The following is a 13022-nucleotide window of genomic DNA, read 5'->3' as shown; positions in this document are numbered from 1 at the left end:
GCTGTTGTAGCTGTGAAATGCTCTTGGAGGTTTAGAGCCCCTATCTCCCACTAGACAGGTGATATTGTGGCCCAGGGAGGCTCCTGGGAAAACTCAGAATCTTATAAGCCTCAGGCACTGCCAAAGAAAGGGAGTCTTCTCTTCTAAGTCACAGTTCATCTTCATTCCAATTAGCCTTCTCTTGATGCTGAGGAATTCAGACTTAATATAGGAAATATATATCAAAGCACTTTAGAAATTCTGGAGAGTTTTGCCACTACATATTCCCTTGATTGTTTCCCAAGGGAATATATAGTTTCAAAACTCCCCAGAATTTCCAGCTGGACTTGTGCTGTGGTTTGAATGTGTCCCCCAGAAGTTTATGTGTTAGAAATTTGATTGCCATAGTGGTGGTGTTAAGAGGTGGGCTTTTGGGAGGTGACCGGGCCATGAGGGCTCTGCCCTCATGAATGGATTAATGCTGTTATCATGGGAGTGGGCTGGTTATTGCAGGAGTTTGGCCGCCTTTTCCTCTCTGTCTGGCCCTCTCTCACCCTCCCTTGCCTTTTTGCATTTTACTCTTCTACAACGGGATGACTCCCACCAGATGCTGGTGCCATGCTCTTGGACTTCCCAGCTTCCAGAACTGTAAGCCTAATAAATTTCTTTACTTTATAAATTACCCAGTCTGTGGTATTCTTTTATAGAAACATAAAATGACTAAGACAATTTTTTAGTCCCTAAATGAGCAGGTCATGAGGCCCAACTTCCCTCTTGGATGCATGCAAAATACCCAAAAACTTTATACTTGTAGAACAGCCAGGTTAGTGCTAGTTGCTATGTGATCAGTAATTTCAAGCTACAGAGTTCAACCCAGTCATTTTGGGGTATTACTGGTATAGTACTAATTCAACCAATAATTAAGAAATATTTAGTGATTAGGAAAGGCTAATATTCTGGTACCTTTCTACTCTTATTATTGGATTATCTTATGAAAATAAATATTTTTAAAAGAAAAATTTCTAGCTTTGAAGATTTTAAAATCAATTAAAGAATATATTTTTAAAAGGTTATAATCTTGACTGTCATACAAATATAAAATGAACACGTGAAAGATTTTGTTTAGTTTATTAATTCATGAGAGAACCAGTAAACTGTTACAACCAATTCAGGAGAGCATCCAAAAAGCAGATGGATATATAAGCCTACCAGAAATACTGAAATATGAAATATATTTGCTTAGTAGATGCAAAACTAGTCAGTATACACAGGGCAGCGATCAGTTGCATTCCACCATATATGTATGCTGTGCATTTTTATGGACAATAATCATTTGCATCACTATCAGTTTTCTACAACTCAGAGGGTTGTAAACTTGTTCAAAGGCAGGCTCAAAACCCATCGAGTGAGATAACCAGGAAGTGTTTATTTTAGCCCATAGTTAGTTTTCATTAAAGATACTCAGTAATCATCTTGGCCTAGTTCCAAGTCTTTCATAATTTTTTCTGGTAAATTGAATCTTTATAGGTTCCTTTCTCCATGGTGCTGCCCTTTCGATTTACCTTGCCATTTCAGCAACTTCACCTTATTTGAGAGATATCTGAAGAGCTTCCTTTTTCGCTTGATTCAGTAGTGTAGAAAAAAACATAAACACATATCCTGTTGAAAACTGAAAGTTAAGAGTGTAGGGAAAGGGTCACAACAGGCAGTGTAGCTGGAGGGAGAGGCAAAAGAATGAGAAAAAGAAAAAGGATTAAATCATTTATATCATAATTTCATTGATAAGAGATTTCAGAATTAATCTCTTAGTTTCTTACTTCCTTGGTTCTGGCCCATTAGTTTTAAGAGACATCTCAATTTAATAACAGCTTTTTATGAAAGAAAAAAAAACTTAAAAAGGAAAAAATGTACAGTTCTTTAAAAAACAACAGTGGTGTATATTTATTCATACAATGACGTATTATTCCTTCAGTAAAAATCTAAACCTTCTTAACATACTTCAGAATCACTTTGGCCATCAGTTGTCATGCATATGACATAATACCTTCATAATACATTTTTCTGATTGAAACTTTTTGGTGCCTTTTTGTTGAAAATGCAATCTTAAGGCATTTCAAAGAATACTGGGATATTCTCTGCAATTACATTTGATTACTTGAATATTCTACCCCATTCTCCTATCCTCCACACACACTCCAATTTAATTATATGCCTGAGGTTATACAGCTAATTTTGAAAGTTGTGAGGAAGCTTTTTTACAGTTTAGCACTTGAGCAATTAGTCCTTAGCATAGCATTCACGGGTTATTCACCTTTCCTAGCTTTGAAAACACACTGTGATTTATTCTGAAAGATTTGGCAAATTCTTCTGCCTTTAGCTGTGCTGCTTGGCATCCAACAGACAGTCCTTTTGAATATCCCAAGGACAAAAGATTTATCTACTTAAATAGATTTGTCTACTTGCATGTGTCCTCTATTCTGGGGTCCTTTGTAAAACATTTGATTGTTGTTTTACAAGAAAATCAGTCGGTTCATTTTTCTATGTGATGAATATTTGCATCACTTACAGTAAATTTATATTCGTCGGTACCCTTTTTGTTCTCTTTTGCATACACGGTACTTTTTCTGCTCAGTGCTGCCACCATAGGACACTCCTATTGAGGACAATTCCAGATCCAAGTTTAACAGAAAACTCAACCGTCAGAGGCAGCACCAATTGAAGGAACAAGGATAAACACACAGCCTAAAGTGCACACTTTCCCAGGCTAAGACACTTGCACAGGAGAAAACAGCTGTGCCATAACTTACCTCTCTGTATGAGAATTAGCTAGTTTCTTTGACCATTGATTATAAGATTTATTCCAGTTTCAGAAAAGTTAGAGTTGGGGGGCGAGAAGCACAGTGCATGTTACAAGTGAGGAAATTTGCTAAATTATAGATTGTTTCACAAGGTAGTGACTTTTTTTGGGCATATTCTTTGAAAATTTCCCACTTTCATTGCTGCTGATCTAACTGAAGCCTTTCTCTTAGCAAATCAGAAAACAAAGGCCTGGAGACTTCAACTTGTTCCAAATTCACCAAGTGAGCTAGTACTAACCAAAGTTAGAGCAGCGTTTTCAAACTTCCAATTTTCCAAATACCTGTGGCAGAGTCTTCACTAATCTATGGCAAAATGAAAAAAAAAAAAAATAGTGAATTTTCATTAATTCAAATATATCCACTTTAAGGAACTGTTTTAATATTGAAATATTTATTCTTTCATGTGATGATAAGAAGCATTATTTTTGTTAACTTTTTTTGTCTCCATCCCAATGTATTTAGTTGGTAAAATGAAAATTTAGCAACCCTATATTGGTTCCCTCAATTAAAATAATTACTAATCTTTTACATGCAAAAGTCTGAGAATTAACAGGCCAGGAGACTTCTATTACAGTGTTCTTTGTGTTAGGCATTTCTCCTTAGTCATTCCCAGTGACTTTTTTTGCTGGAGTAAGGACCTCCTTCAGGCATTTTTCTGAGTTGCTAAACAGCACCTCCCTCTTTTTCGCAACTCACAATTATAAAACCCTTTCTTTATTTCAAATAATTGGGTTATTAACAAAAGCAACAAGACTCATTTATGCATAATCAATCTCGTTATAAATAAGATTAACTACCAGGGAACTTTAAAGAAAACTATCTTTTTTATAAAGCTGGCTTTTAGTTTTGTGATTTCTCATATCTCAATCACAAGAAGTGTTAGTTCTCTGACCTGTTTTAATGAAGTATTTTCTAAAATAGTAAACACATACATACATGCATACAACCTACACTACCATTGGCAACAAGGAGAACACATGCAAGAATTAAGGGTAAACTAATTCTCAACATAGCTCAACACCTACTTCTATTTTTCCACCACCACAGCACTTTCTACTACTATGCTGCTGCCGCAGCCCTTTGTTGTTTTTATGTTTTTATATAAAGACATTGTATTCAGTAGCTTGAAAATAATAAATCTCCTAAGTAATGTTTTATGTGAGAGTAACCCATCTGAGAATGTGTCAATGATTATGATTAGTAGCAGAATCCTGGCATTTCGTAGACTAATGTTAATAATGTTTGGATATCACCTTTTGTGATTGTTCAAGGTGGTATGCTTGTTAATGCATCACATGTCCAGTCATCACATTGTGCCAGTGTTGGTGACAGTGCCACTTTGTCGAGCTGGTCTCACACTCAGTGAGGAAACACTTTATCATAAAGGCAATAAAAAATGAAAATAGGTTACTACCTCTGGGCTCAGATTAAATTAGCCTTGAGAATTTAGAAGCAACAGCTACTCTTGCTGTTTCTTCTGATGCAGCATTGTGGGCCTTCACATATCATGTTATGTTAATTCAACAAATATTTATTTGGCACCTACTACAGGTAATGTATTAGGTGTTCATTCTGATTATCATAAGATACACAAAATAAATACTCTTCCATTTTTACCCTTAAAAAGCCTAGGAAAAGAGAGAATCCATGTATGGAATTATCTGTAATAGAAGGAAGCAGTGGTATGTGCTACTGGAGAGGTAGAGATAAAAATATGCCAAGATTTTGGAGGAGGAGGAAGTTGCTGTTTTTACTGAAACACCAGGAAGGTATTCATGAAGGAGATGGAAATGGAACAGAGCCTTGAGAAGTGGGTAGGATTTAAACATATGGAACTAGGCTGGGGTAGTTCCAGAAAGAGAACTACATAAGCCAGCCATAGGGGAGAGAAATTCTGGGGTGTGTGTTGTAAAATGGTGCCTGGCTGGAGTTGCAGGATCCATGAAGGAAAGTAGTGGGTAGAAAGTTATGGTGGGTCACAGTGCAAAGGATTATGTTCAAAACTAAAGATTTTGGGCTTCAGTCCACAGGCATGAAGGAGCTCCTGAGGTTTTGTAAATGTAGGAATAACCCGTTCATATTGTATGTCAAGACAATTGTTCTGCAAACTGTGTATAAGTTGTATCGCAGAGGGCAGTAACCAGGGGTTGAGTGGCTGGAAACCAGAACTGTTGCTGTAGTCCTTGAGAATGCATTGAGAGTAAGAACGGCCACCATGGCCATGGGAATGGCCACGGATTATCGAAAGGAGAGGTGCTGGGGCTGCAGCATGGAATAAGTGTTGACAATTCATTGAACATGCAGGAAAGAGATGGGAAAATGTCAAAGACTTTGATGTTTTAAGAAAAAAGAGTGTGTTTGATTGAAAGAAGTCCTGTTTGAGCCACCTGGATTCAAAGTGCTGGCAACAATCAAAGAGTAAATATCCTAAGAAATATCAGCAATGCATATCAGAAATTAGGATAAAAATAAAGCCAGAGCTAGAATTTTACTTATTTGGGAATAATTTTAATAAGGATAATAGTTGAAGTATTTTTGTTTTGAGAGTTCACCAGCAGGTGTGAGAAATGTACTACAGAGAAGAGAGGAGGGCCAGGACTAGATCCATGGAGAACACCTACACTTAGAATGTAGAACAGGGAGGTCAGTTATGGTGGTTCATACCTGTAATCCCAGGATTTTGGGAGGCCAAGGCAGAAAGAAGGATTGCTTGAGGCCAGGAGTTCAGGACCAGCCTGGACAACATAGTGAGACCCTGTCTCTACAAAAAAATAAGAAAAATTAGCTGGACATTGTGGTGCTCGCCTATAGTACCAGTTCCTCAGGGGGCTGAGGCAGGAGGATTGCTTGAGCCCAGGAGTTCAAAGCTGCAGTGAGCTATGATCACGCCACTTGCCCTCTAGCCTGAGCAAGGGAGCAAGATCCTGTCTCTTAAAAAAAAAGAAAGAAAAAAGAAGTCTCCAAATCTGAAATAGTGTCAAAAAAGAACATAGAATAGGGAAAGGGAACCTCTGACCCCCACTCTCAGCAAAAAAAGAAAAAAGAAAAAAAAAAAAACCCACCTAGGCATAGTCAGAGGCAGCAGAGGTGGGAGGAAGCAGACACCAGGGGCAGGGTAGGTGGGATCAGAAAGGTTGAAACAGACTAACAGAGGTAATTTTGCTGGCAAACTGGAAATCTTGCCTTTAAAAGGAGGAAAGATAAATGTGTGTTTCCATAGCAGAGTTATTTCAATCTCTACTAAAGAGTTCCCTGACATGACCTGTTCCCACCATTCATAGCCACATGGCTCCTAATTTCCTGGCAGAATGTGTCACCAGTGGCCTGCTGCTCACTGCCCTGGAAGAGCCTTCTCTCACAAACATAATGGATGCTCTTTCCAGGTGTTCTAGAAGCCCAAAGATGTGTTAATATTTTTGACATCTCTGTTTTCCCCTGTAAAGGAAACCTGCAGAACTGCAGATCCATCAAACACTGCTTCTTTCTCCATCTGGACCATTTGTTGGAGACCAGGGGTTCTTAATCTGAGGTCAGTCAGTATCCCGGCCAGTGAATATAATTTTCTGTTATCCAAATGCATGCATTTTTCTGAAGGGATGATTTACTCTCCTGATTCCCCAAAGGATCTGTTTTTTTTAAAGAGCCACTGCAATAGATCATACACTCTTGCACAATGATGTGAATTCCTTGAGTACAAGAATCTGTCTTTATATATTTTGATGTCTTCATGGAACTTCTATCAATCTTGGTTGAATGAATGGCTAATGGTGCTACATTAGATGGGCCAACAGGGTTGATAAAATACTCCATAGCCTCTTGTTTAACTTAGAAAATACACATACCTCGGAACATTTTCTCATAATAATGGCCTCTATTAGTATAACCTGTGGCTTAAAATCAGTGTTTCACACTCACACTATTTGTTTCTTTAATAGTTTTGCAGAGTAGGGATTAGAATCTTCATTTCATGAATGAGGAAGCTAAGGTTGAGAGAATACACGTGGCTTGCTAAAGGTCAAACAGCATGTTATCAGACCTGAGATTTAAATCCAAGCCTTTGTTCTCCAAGTCCTATACCTTCCCACTTGTTCAATGACTGGAGAGGCAGTTTAGCTTAGTAGTTAAAGTTTTTTTAAGGATGACTTGGGCTTCAGTCCTCGATTTAGCACTTCCTACATGATCTTGGGCAAGTTCCTAAGCTCTGTAAGCCTGGATTTCCATTTCTAAAGTGGGGACAATAAGAGGACACATAGGGTGATTACAAAGTTTAAGTAAGATAGTCCTTATAAGTACTTAGCTATTATTATTATCTCATTGTAAATTCATTTCTAACAAAAATGCTTATTAACATAATAGACCTGACCCAGTTTCTGGAATGCTTATGGGCAATAGGTTGTTTTTTGTTTTATATGAATAAATTATTTTTATTAGCCTAAAATTTGATACTCATGTTAAATAACAGTGGTTTCCAAATAGTTGTGTTATGGACTGACAGAGCAACCATCATACAGTAAATTTAATTTCTTGGTCTTATACAGTGATGTATTGCTTAACAATAGCGATATGTTTGAAGAAATGAGTCTTTAGGCGATTTCATCCTTGTGTGAACATCAGAGTGTACTCACACAAGCCCAGATGGACTAGCCTACCACACACCTAGGCTATATGGTATAGCCTGTTGCTTCTAGGTGACAAACTTGTACAGCATGCTACTGCAATGGATGCTGTGGGCAATTGTAACACACTAGTAAGTATTTGTGTATCTAAACATAGAAAAGATACAGTAAAAATAAGGTATAAAAGACAAAAAAGGTACACCTGCATAGGGCACTTACCATGAATAGAGCTTGCAGGACTGGCAGTTGTTCTGGGTGACTCAGTGAGTGATTGATGAATGAATGTGAAGTCCTCTAGAACATTATTGTGGACTACTATAAACTTTATAAACACTGAACACCTAGGCTACACTAAATTTGTAAAAAAATATTTTTCGTTCTTCAATAATAAATTAACCTTAGCTTACTATAACATTTTTAAGTTATAAACTTTAAAAAATTTTTAAACTTTTTGCCTGTTTTGTAATAACACTTAGCTTAAAACACAAACACATTGTACAGCTGTACAAAAATATTTTCTTTCTTTATATCCTTACTCTATAAGCTTTTTTCTATTTTTAAAAATTTTTCATTTTTTTACTTTTTAAACTTTTTTTGTCAAAAGCTAAGACACAAACACACATTAGCTTAGGCCTACACAGAGTCAGGATCAATATCACTGTCTTTCACCTTGTCCCACTGGAAGGTCTTCAGGATAATAACATGCCTAGAGCTGTCGTCTCCCATGATAACCATGCCTTCTTCTGGAATACCTCCTGAAGGACCTGCTTGAGGCTGTTTTACAGTTAACTGTTTTAAGTAGAAGGAATATCCTCTACTTACAAAACAATTAAAAGTAAATACATAAACCAAAACATAATTGTTGATTATCGTGATCTAGTATTATGTACTGTACATATTTGTATGTGATAAATTTTTATGCGACTGGAAGCGCAGTACGTTTGTTTACATCAGTGTCACCACAAACACGTGAGTAAAGCTTCCATCTTTTCCTGGAGTTCTCTGGAGTACAAAGGGAAGTGAGAAGTCCACAGCAGTAGCAGCCTCCCAATGGTGGCTGAAGTCAGTAGACTGGCAGGGCTGCTGTGCTCTTGGCACCTGGCTCTGTCCCAACTCTGCATGAATTAGAGCCTGTCCTGCAGCAGTGCACTTCATCTCCCATTAGCAGACATCCCATTAGCAGTGGAGGTTGCAGGAGTCCATACTTACATACATGCTAAGCCATACCTTCCTAAATAAGCAAGAATTATTTAACCCCTAATACAAATGCTGGGGGAGAGGAGGGTCAAGTACCTTTGAACAGACAGAAAAACTGATGCTTCTGACCTTAAAATGTGAAGGACTTACAAAGTGACTAGGCAGTTCTCTGACACTGGAATTGCAAATATTACAGGACTGATTAGGATCTTCCAACTTAAAAGCCTGTTGGAAACACATTGCTCTACATTTATATGTGCATGCGCTCTTTTAATTGAGTGTGTACTCTGTTAATTGAGTAGTGGAGACTGTTAATGCTCAACCCTAATTAAAATACAATTTACCAAATATATTTGCACAATATTACTTTACATGTTGTTTTAATGATGATTTTTAACAAATGATCAAAAACAAGTAAGTTACTTAATTGTATAAATAAGCAGTTTAGCTTTCCAGCTGCCTGCAGGGACAAAGTGGAAGGATGCATACAGAGAAAAGAGGGACTCCTGTCCACAGTGTGTGCGAGTCAGCCTGTTTGTGGGAGACCGGGCTTCTGGAATACTGGCATGCTGAGAGGCAGAAATATTACTCAAGAGCTATCTGGACATTGACATTTCTCCTCCCAAGAGAAAATGTGGCCTTGATGCCCTTCAATTTGGTGCAAGAACCAAATGAGTCTGAAAATTAGAAATATTCAGTGGAGTGAGGAACCTGTGGCCTTAGGACCACATGTGGCCGCCTGGATCCTTGAGTGCAGCCTTTTGACTGAATCCAAATTTTACAGAACAAAACCTTTTAATAAAGGGATTTGTTCTATGAAGTTTGGATGCAGTTGAGGTGACACACTTGGAGATTTGTAGGGCCGTGTGTGGCCTTGAGGCCTTAGGTTCCCCACCCCATTAATGTAGCAAGAATTCAGCTTCAGTCTCAACTTTGGCAGGAGGCTCCTCCCTGCCCAAAGATTGTCGCTGGGAGCAGCAGCCTCATAGGGAACCAACCTGTGAGGACCAACCACACAGGATGTGCTGAGTCTGCTCCCCTGGGTTACCACTTCCTGTGGGCTCTGCAGCCTGGGCTGAACACGCTGCGACTTGTGGCAGGTGTGTGTCTGATCTCTTCTTGCCAGTTGGTAACCCAGTTGCAAGGTGCGTTGATTTTATAAATTGTAGTAAATGAGTAAAGTGGCATTTTCCATTGCTTAACTCTGCTAGTTAATCTTAAGCCCTATAAATATCTTTTGGTTTTCATTGTATTTGTCCTGGACCTACATAGTTTAGTGGAAGCTAGAATAAGTTGGTACAAAATCATGATCAAAATATATTTGGCAAGACAAAATTGATAAATTAGCTTCACCAAACATGACTTATAATTACTTGGATATATAACTTTACATACTTTCAACCCCATGAAGGTAGAGACCATGGCTATATTATTCCTGGGAGAATCCTCACACTTTAGCAGTATTACTTATTCATTTGACTACTAATTGACTTTTTAAAAGTAGAACATTTTAACATATCCTTTCATGAGGCTTTTGTTACAGAGATATTAAACACACAGAGTATATGTTTAAAAATCTTTGGTTTGCTTTACAACTTTGCCAAGAAATAATTTTTTGTATTTTTACCTGTCCCTCATTTCTTTGAGAAATTTAATAATTAATATGCAAATTATTATTTTTTAGGCTTGAAATTATTCCAACATGGCTTTCCTTGGACTCTTCTCTTTGCTGATTCTACAAAGTATGGCTTTAGGGGCCACTTTCCCTGGTGAAACCATGGCTGAGTTGTCAGTGAATATGTATAACCATCTGAGAGCCACAGGGGAAGATGAAAATATTCTCTTCTCTCCATTGAGCATTGCTCTTGCAATGGGAATGATGGAACTTGGGGCCCAAGGGTCTACCCAGAAAGAAATCCGCCATTCAATGGGATATGACAGCCTGAAAAATGGTAAGTGTGCTTAGGTTTGATTTCTCAAGACTTTTGACTTTAACTTTTAACTCAGTTATGTTGTCCTCTTATGCCGTAAGCAGCAATATTTGCACAGGGTAAGAAGTGATCTCATTGAGATGGTGTGGCTAGGAGAAGGATTAGGAAACCCAAGAAAGGTATTAATTCTGGCTCCATTTCTGGCTGAGGGAATCTAAGGAAATTATATCTTCTTAAAAATTATTATTACAAATAAACTCCACTGTAATAGACAAAAGCAAACATTGTTCTGGTGTTTCCAGTCTAGAGGGAGAGGCATATATTAATCATTTATAAATAAATGAAAATTTACAGCTATGAAGAGTGCTACAAAGACAGACAACATGATTCTCTAAGAATATCTGAAATTTTTGTTTAAAATCAACTGTATCATCCTTGCTTAGAAAGCATCAAAGAACTTTTTTGAAATGTTATCTTATAAAAATTATATTTATTGGAGGAAATTTCCAGCCAAAAGGTATTTTGTAATCACTTTGACATGATGTATACTTTCTCTTTTAATACTTCTAATATACATGTGAATTAACTCATTAAAAAGATAAGAATTAGTATGTTCTAATTTTCTATTTATAAGATTTTTTAAAAGTCTACTGAATAAAATTTAAAGGAATATCTTGGATTTTAAACTAAATAATTAATTCATTCTTATAATTATAAAATAAGACTGATTTGATGAAAGTAATATGAGTACTTTGAAAGAAAACAACTTAAAAATCTCTACTTTGTAGATTCTAGCAAGATGACAATGAAATAAAAAATAACATCAGTTAATAATATTAAGCTGCAAAAGGTTAATTTGAACATCTAGAAATAGTACAAGTACTGGCACTTCCTTACCATGTCAATGTGGGGAATAAGCCTGGCACTCTTCCCTTGGGCCCTTGCTTGTTCTGTTAATCTGCCTTGTGCTTTAATGCCTCTTCCCTGTCCTTGATCTTTCACGGTGTTTGTTCCACTAATAAACTTGTCCTCTGTCACCTTGCAGGTGAAGAATTTTCTTTCTTGGAGGATTTTTCTAACATGGTAACTGCTGAAGAGAGCCAGTATGTGATGAAAATTGCCAATTCCCTCTTTGTGCAAAATGGATTTCATATCAATGATGAGTTTTTGAAAATGATGAAAAAATACTTTAATGCAGAAGTAAATCATGTGGACTTCAGTCAAAATGTAGCTGTGGCCAACTACATTAATAAGTGGGTGGAGAATAACACAAACAGTATGTCATTTGGTTCCTTTCCTTCTCTAGTATCTTAGTTTAACTATCTTTTACTTCTGAAAGTATTTGTTCTCTCACTCCTTTTACGTTTTGAATGTTAGCTAGCATTTAGTTGAGTATCTAATAATTATTTTGTATAGATTACAGTCTATTTTGGAAACATTGTTTATGAATGAACATTTGAGAAAGTTAAATCTTTTGGCGTGTATAGAATTTGACACTGATAATCTGAAATCTGTGCTCTCTGATGGATGCGTTTCCTCTGTACAGTAATCTCAACTACTGTATGGAATTTTGCTTGACCTGAATAACAGGTTAGTTAGTAGGTAGAATGGCAGTAGGTAGACCTCTTAACAATATGATTAATATAGAATAAGAAAGTTAAGAATCAGAGTTTAAAGATATTTGTTGGCTTTTGAACCACAGAACTTGTTTGGTAATCAAAATAATTTGTATAGCATCCATTTTTTGAAAAGCTGCCCATTTTAAACCCAAACAAATGGAGAGGAATTAGGATGAGATGCATTTATTCTAGATTTTATTTCTATTTTATAGTTTGAAAATGTACTAAAGGTTTCCAAATGTTTACTTTTCAATTTTACTAGCAAAATAATTGAAGTTAGGATCTAAAAAATGAGACTACATTAAAAGTAGATTACTATAGCTGTTCGTTAAAGAAAGTCATGTTGTCAAAACTCTCCTAATAATATTAATCTAAAACTTTATGTTGGAACAGAAACACCTGAGCATGTGTTCAGTATCCTATAATCCCCCAAATGCTGAGGCACCTTTTACCTTAAGTGCTATGATTAATAAAATGAAAGAATACAGAACAGATTTTGGTCCTGTGTTTTTTAACTATGAGATTAAAATGTAGGGTAAAAGAAACTTATATTTAGTTTTTTAACATTCAAAGAATAAATTAAGTGTAATAATCCACCTGAAATAGATTGAATTATTAAAATCTGTTTGTTTTTAAACTTCTTTAGATACTTTAGCAAACAGCAAAGGCCCAAGATCTTTTAAATGTAGACTTGGAAAGGAATATTTCAAATGATAGAAAATAATGCATCATGAGTTAAATTGGCTTTCACTAATCTGTTTTCCCCTAGTCAAAAGCAGTTGTTATATTGGCAGAAAGATGTCCAATACACATGCAGGAAAA

The 13022-nt window shown here is 36.6% G+C and overlaps 1 protein-coding gene across 1 annotated transcript in view; it reads left to right on the top strand.

Annotated features, from left to right (window-relative positions):
• The window catches only part of SERPINI1 (serpin family I member 1), a 77046-nt gene that overhangs the window by 37463 nt on the left and 26561 nt on the right, over positions 1-13022 (top strand). Inside the window, exons 2-3 of the mRNA XM_069472967.1 lie at positions 10335-10602; positions 11627-11857. Of these exons, the coding sequence (XP_069329068.1) occupies positions 10353-10602; positions 11627-11857 (481 nt within the window). The 5' untranslated portion in view covers positions 10335-10352. The remainder of the gene's footprint in view (positions 1-10334; positions 10603-11626; positions 11858-13022) is intronic.

This window comes from Eulemur rufifrons, chromosome 7 (assembly GCF_041146395.1).
Source record: "Eulemur rufifrons isolate Redbay chromosome 7, OSU_ERuf_1, whole genome shotgun sequence".
In the NCBI taxonomy this organism is placed as follows: Eukaryota; Metazoa; Chordata; class Mammalia; order Primates; family Lemuridae; genus Eulemur; species Eulemur rufifrons.
Note: the sequence above shows the minus strand (reverse complement) of the source record. Positions and strands in the feature narration are given on the sequence as shown.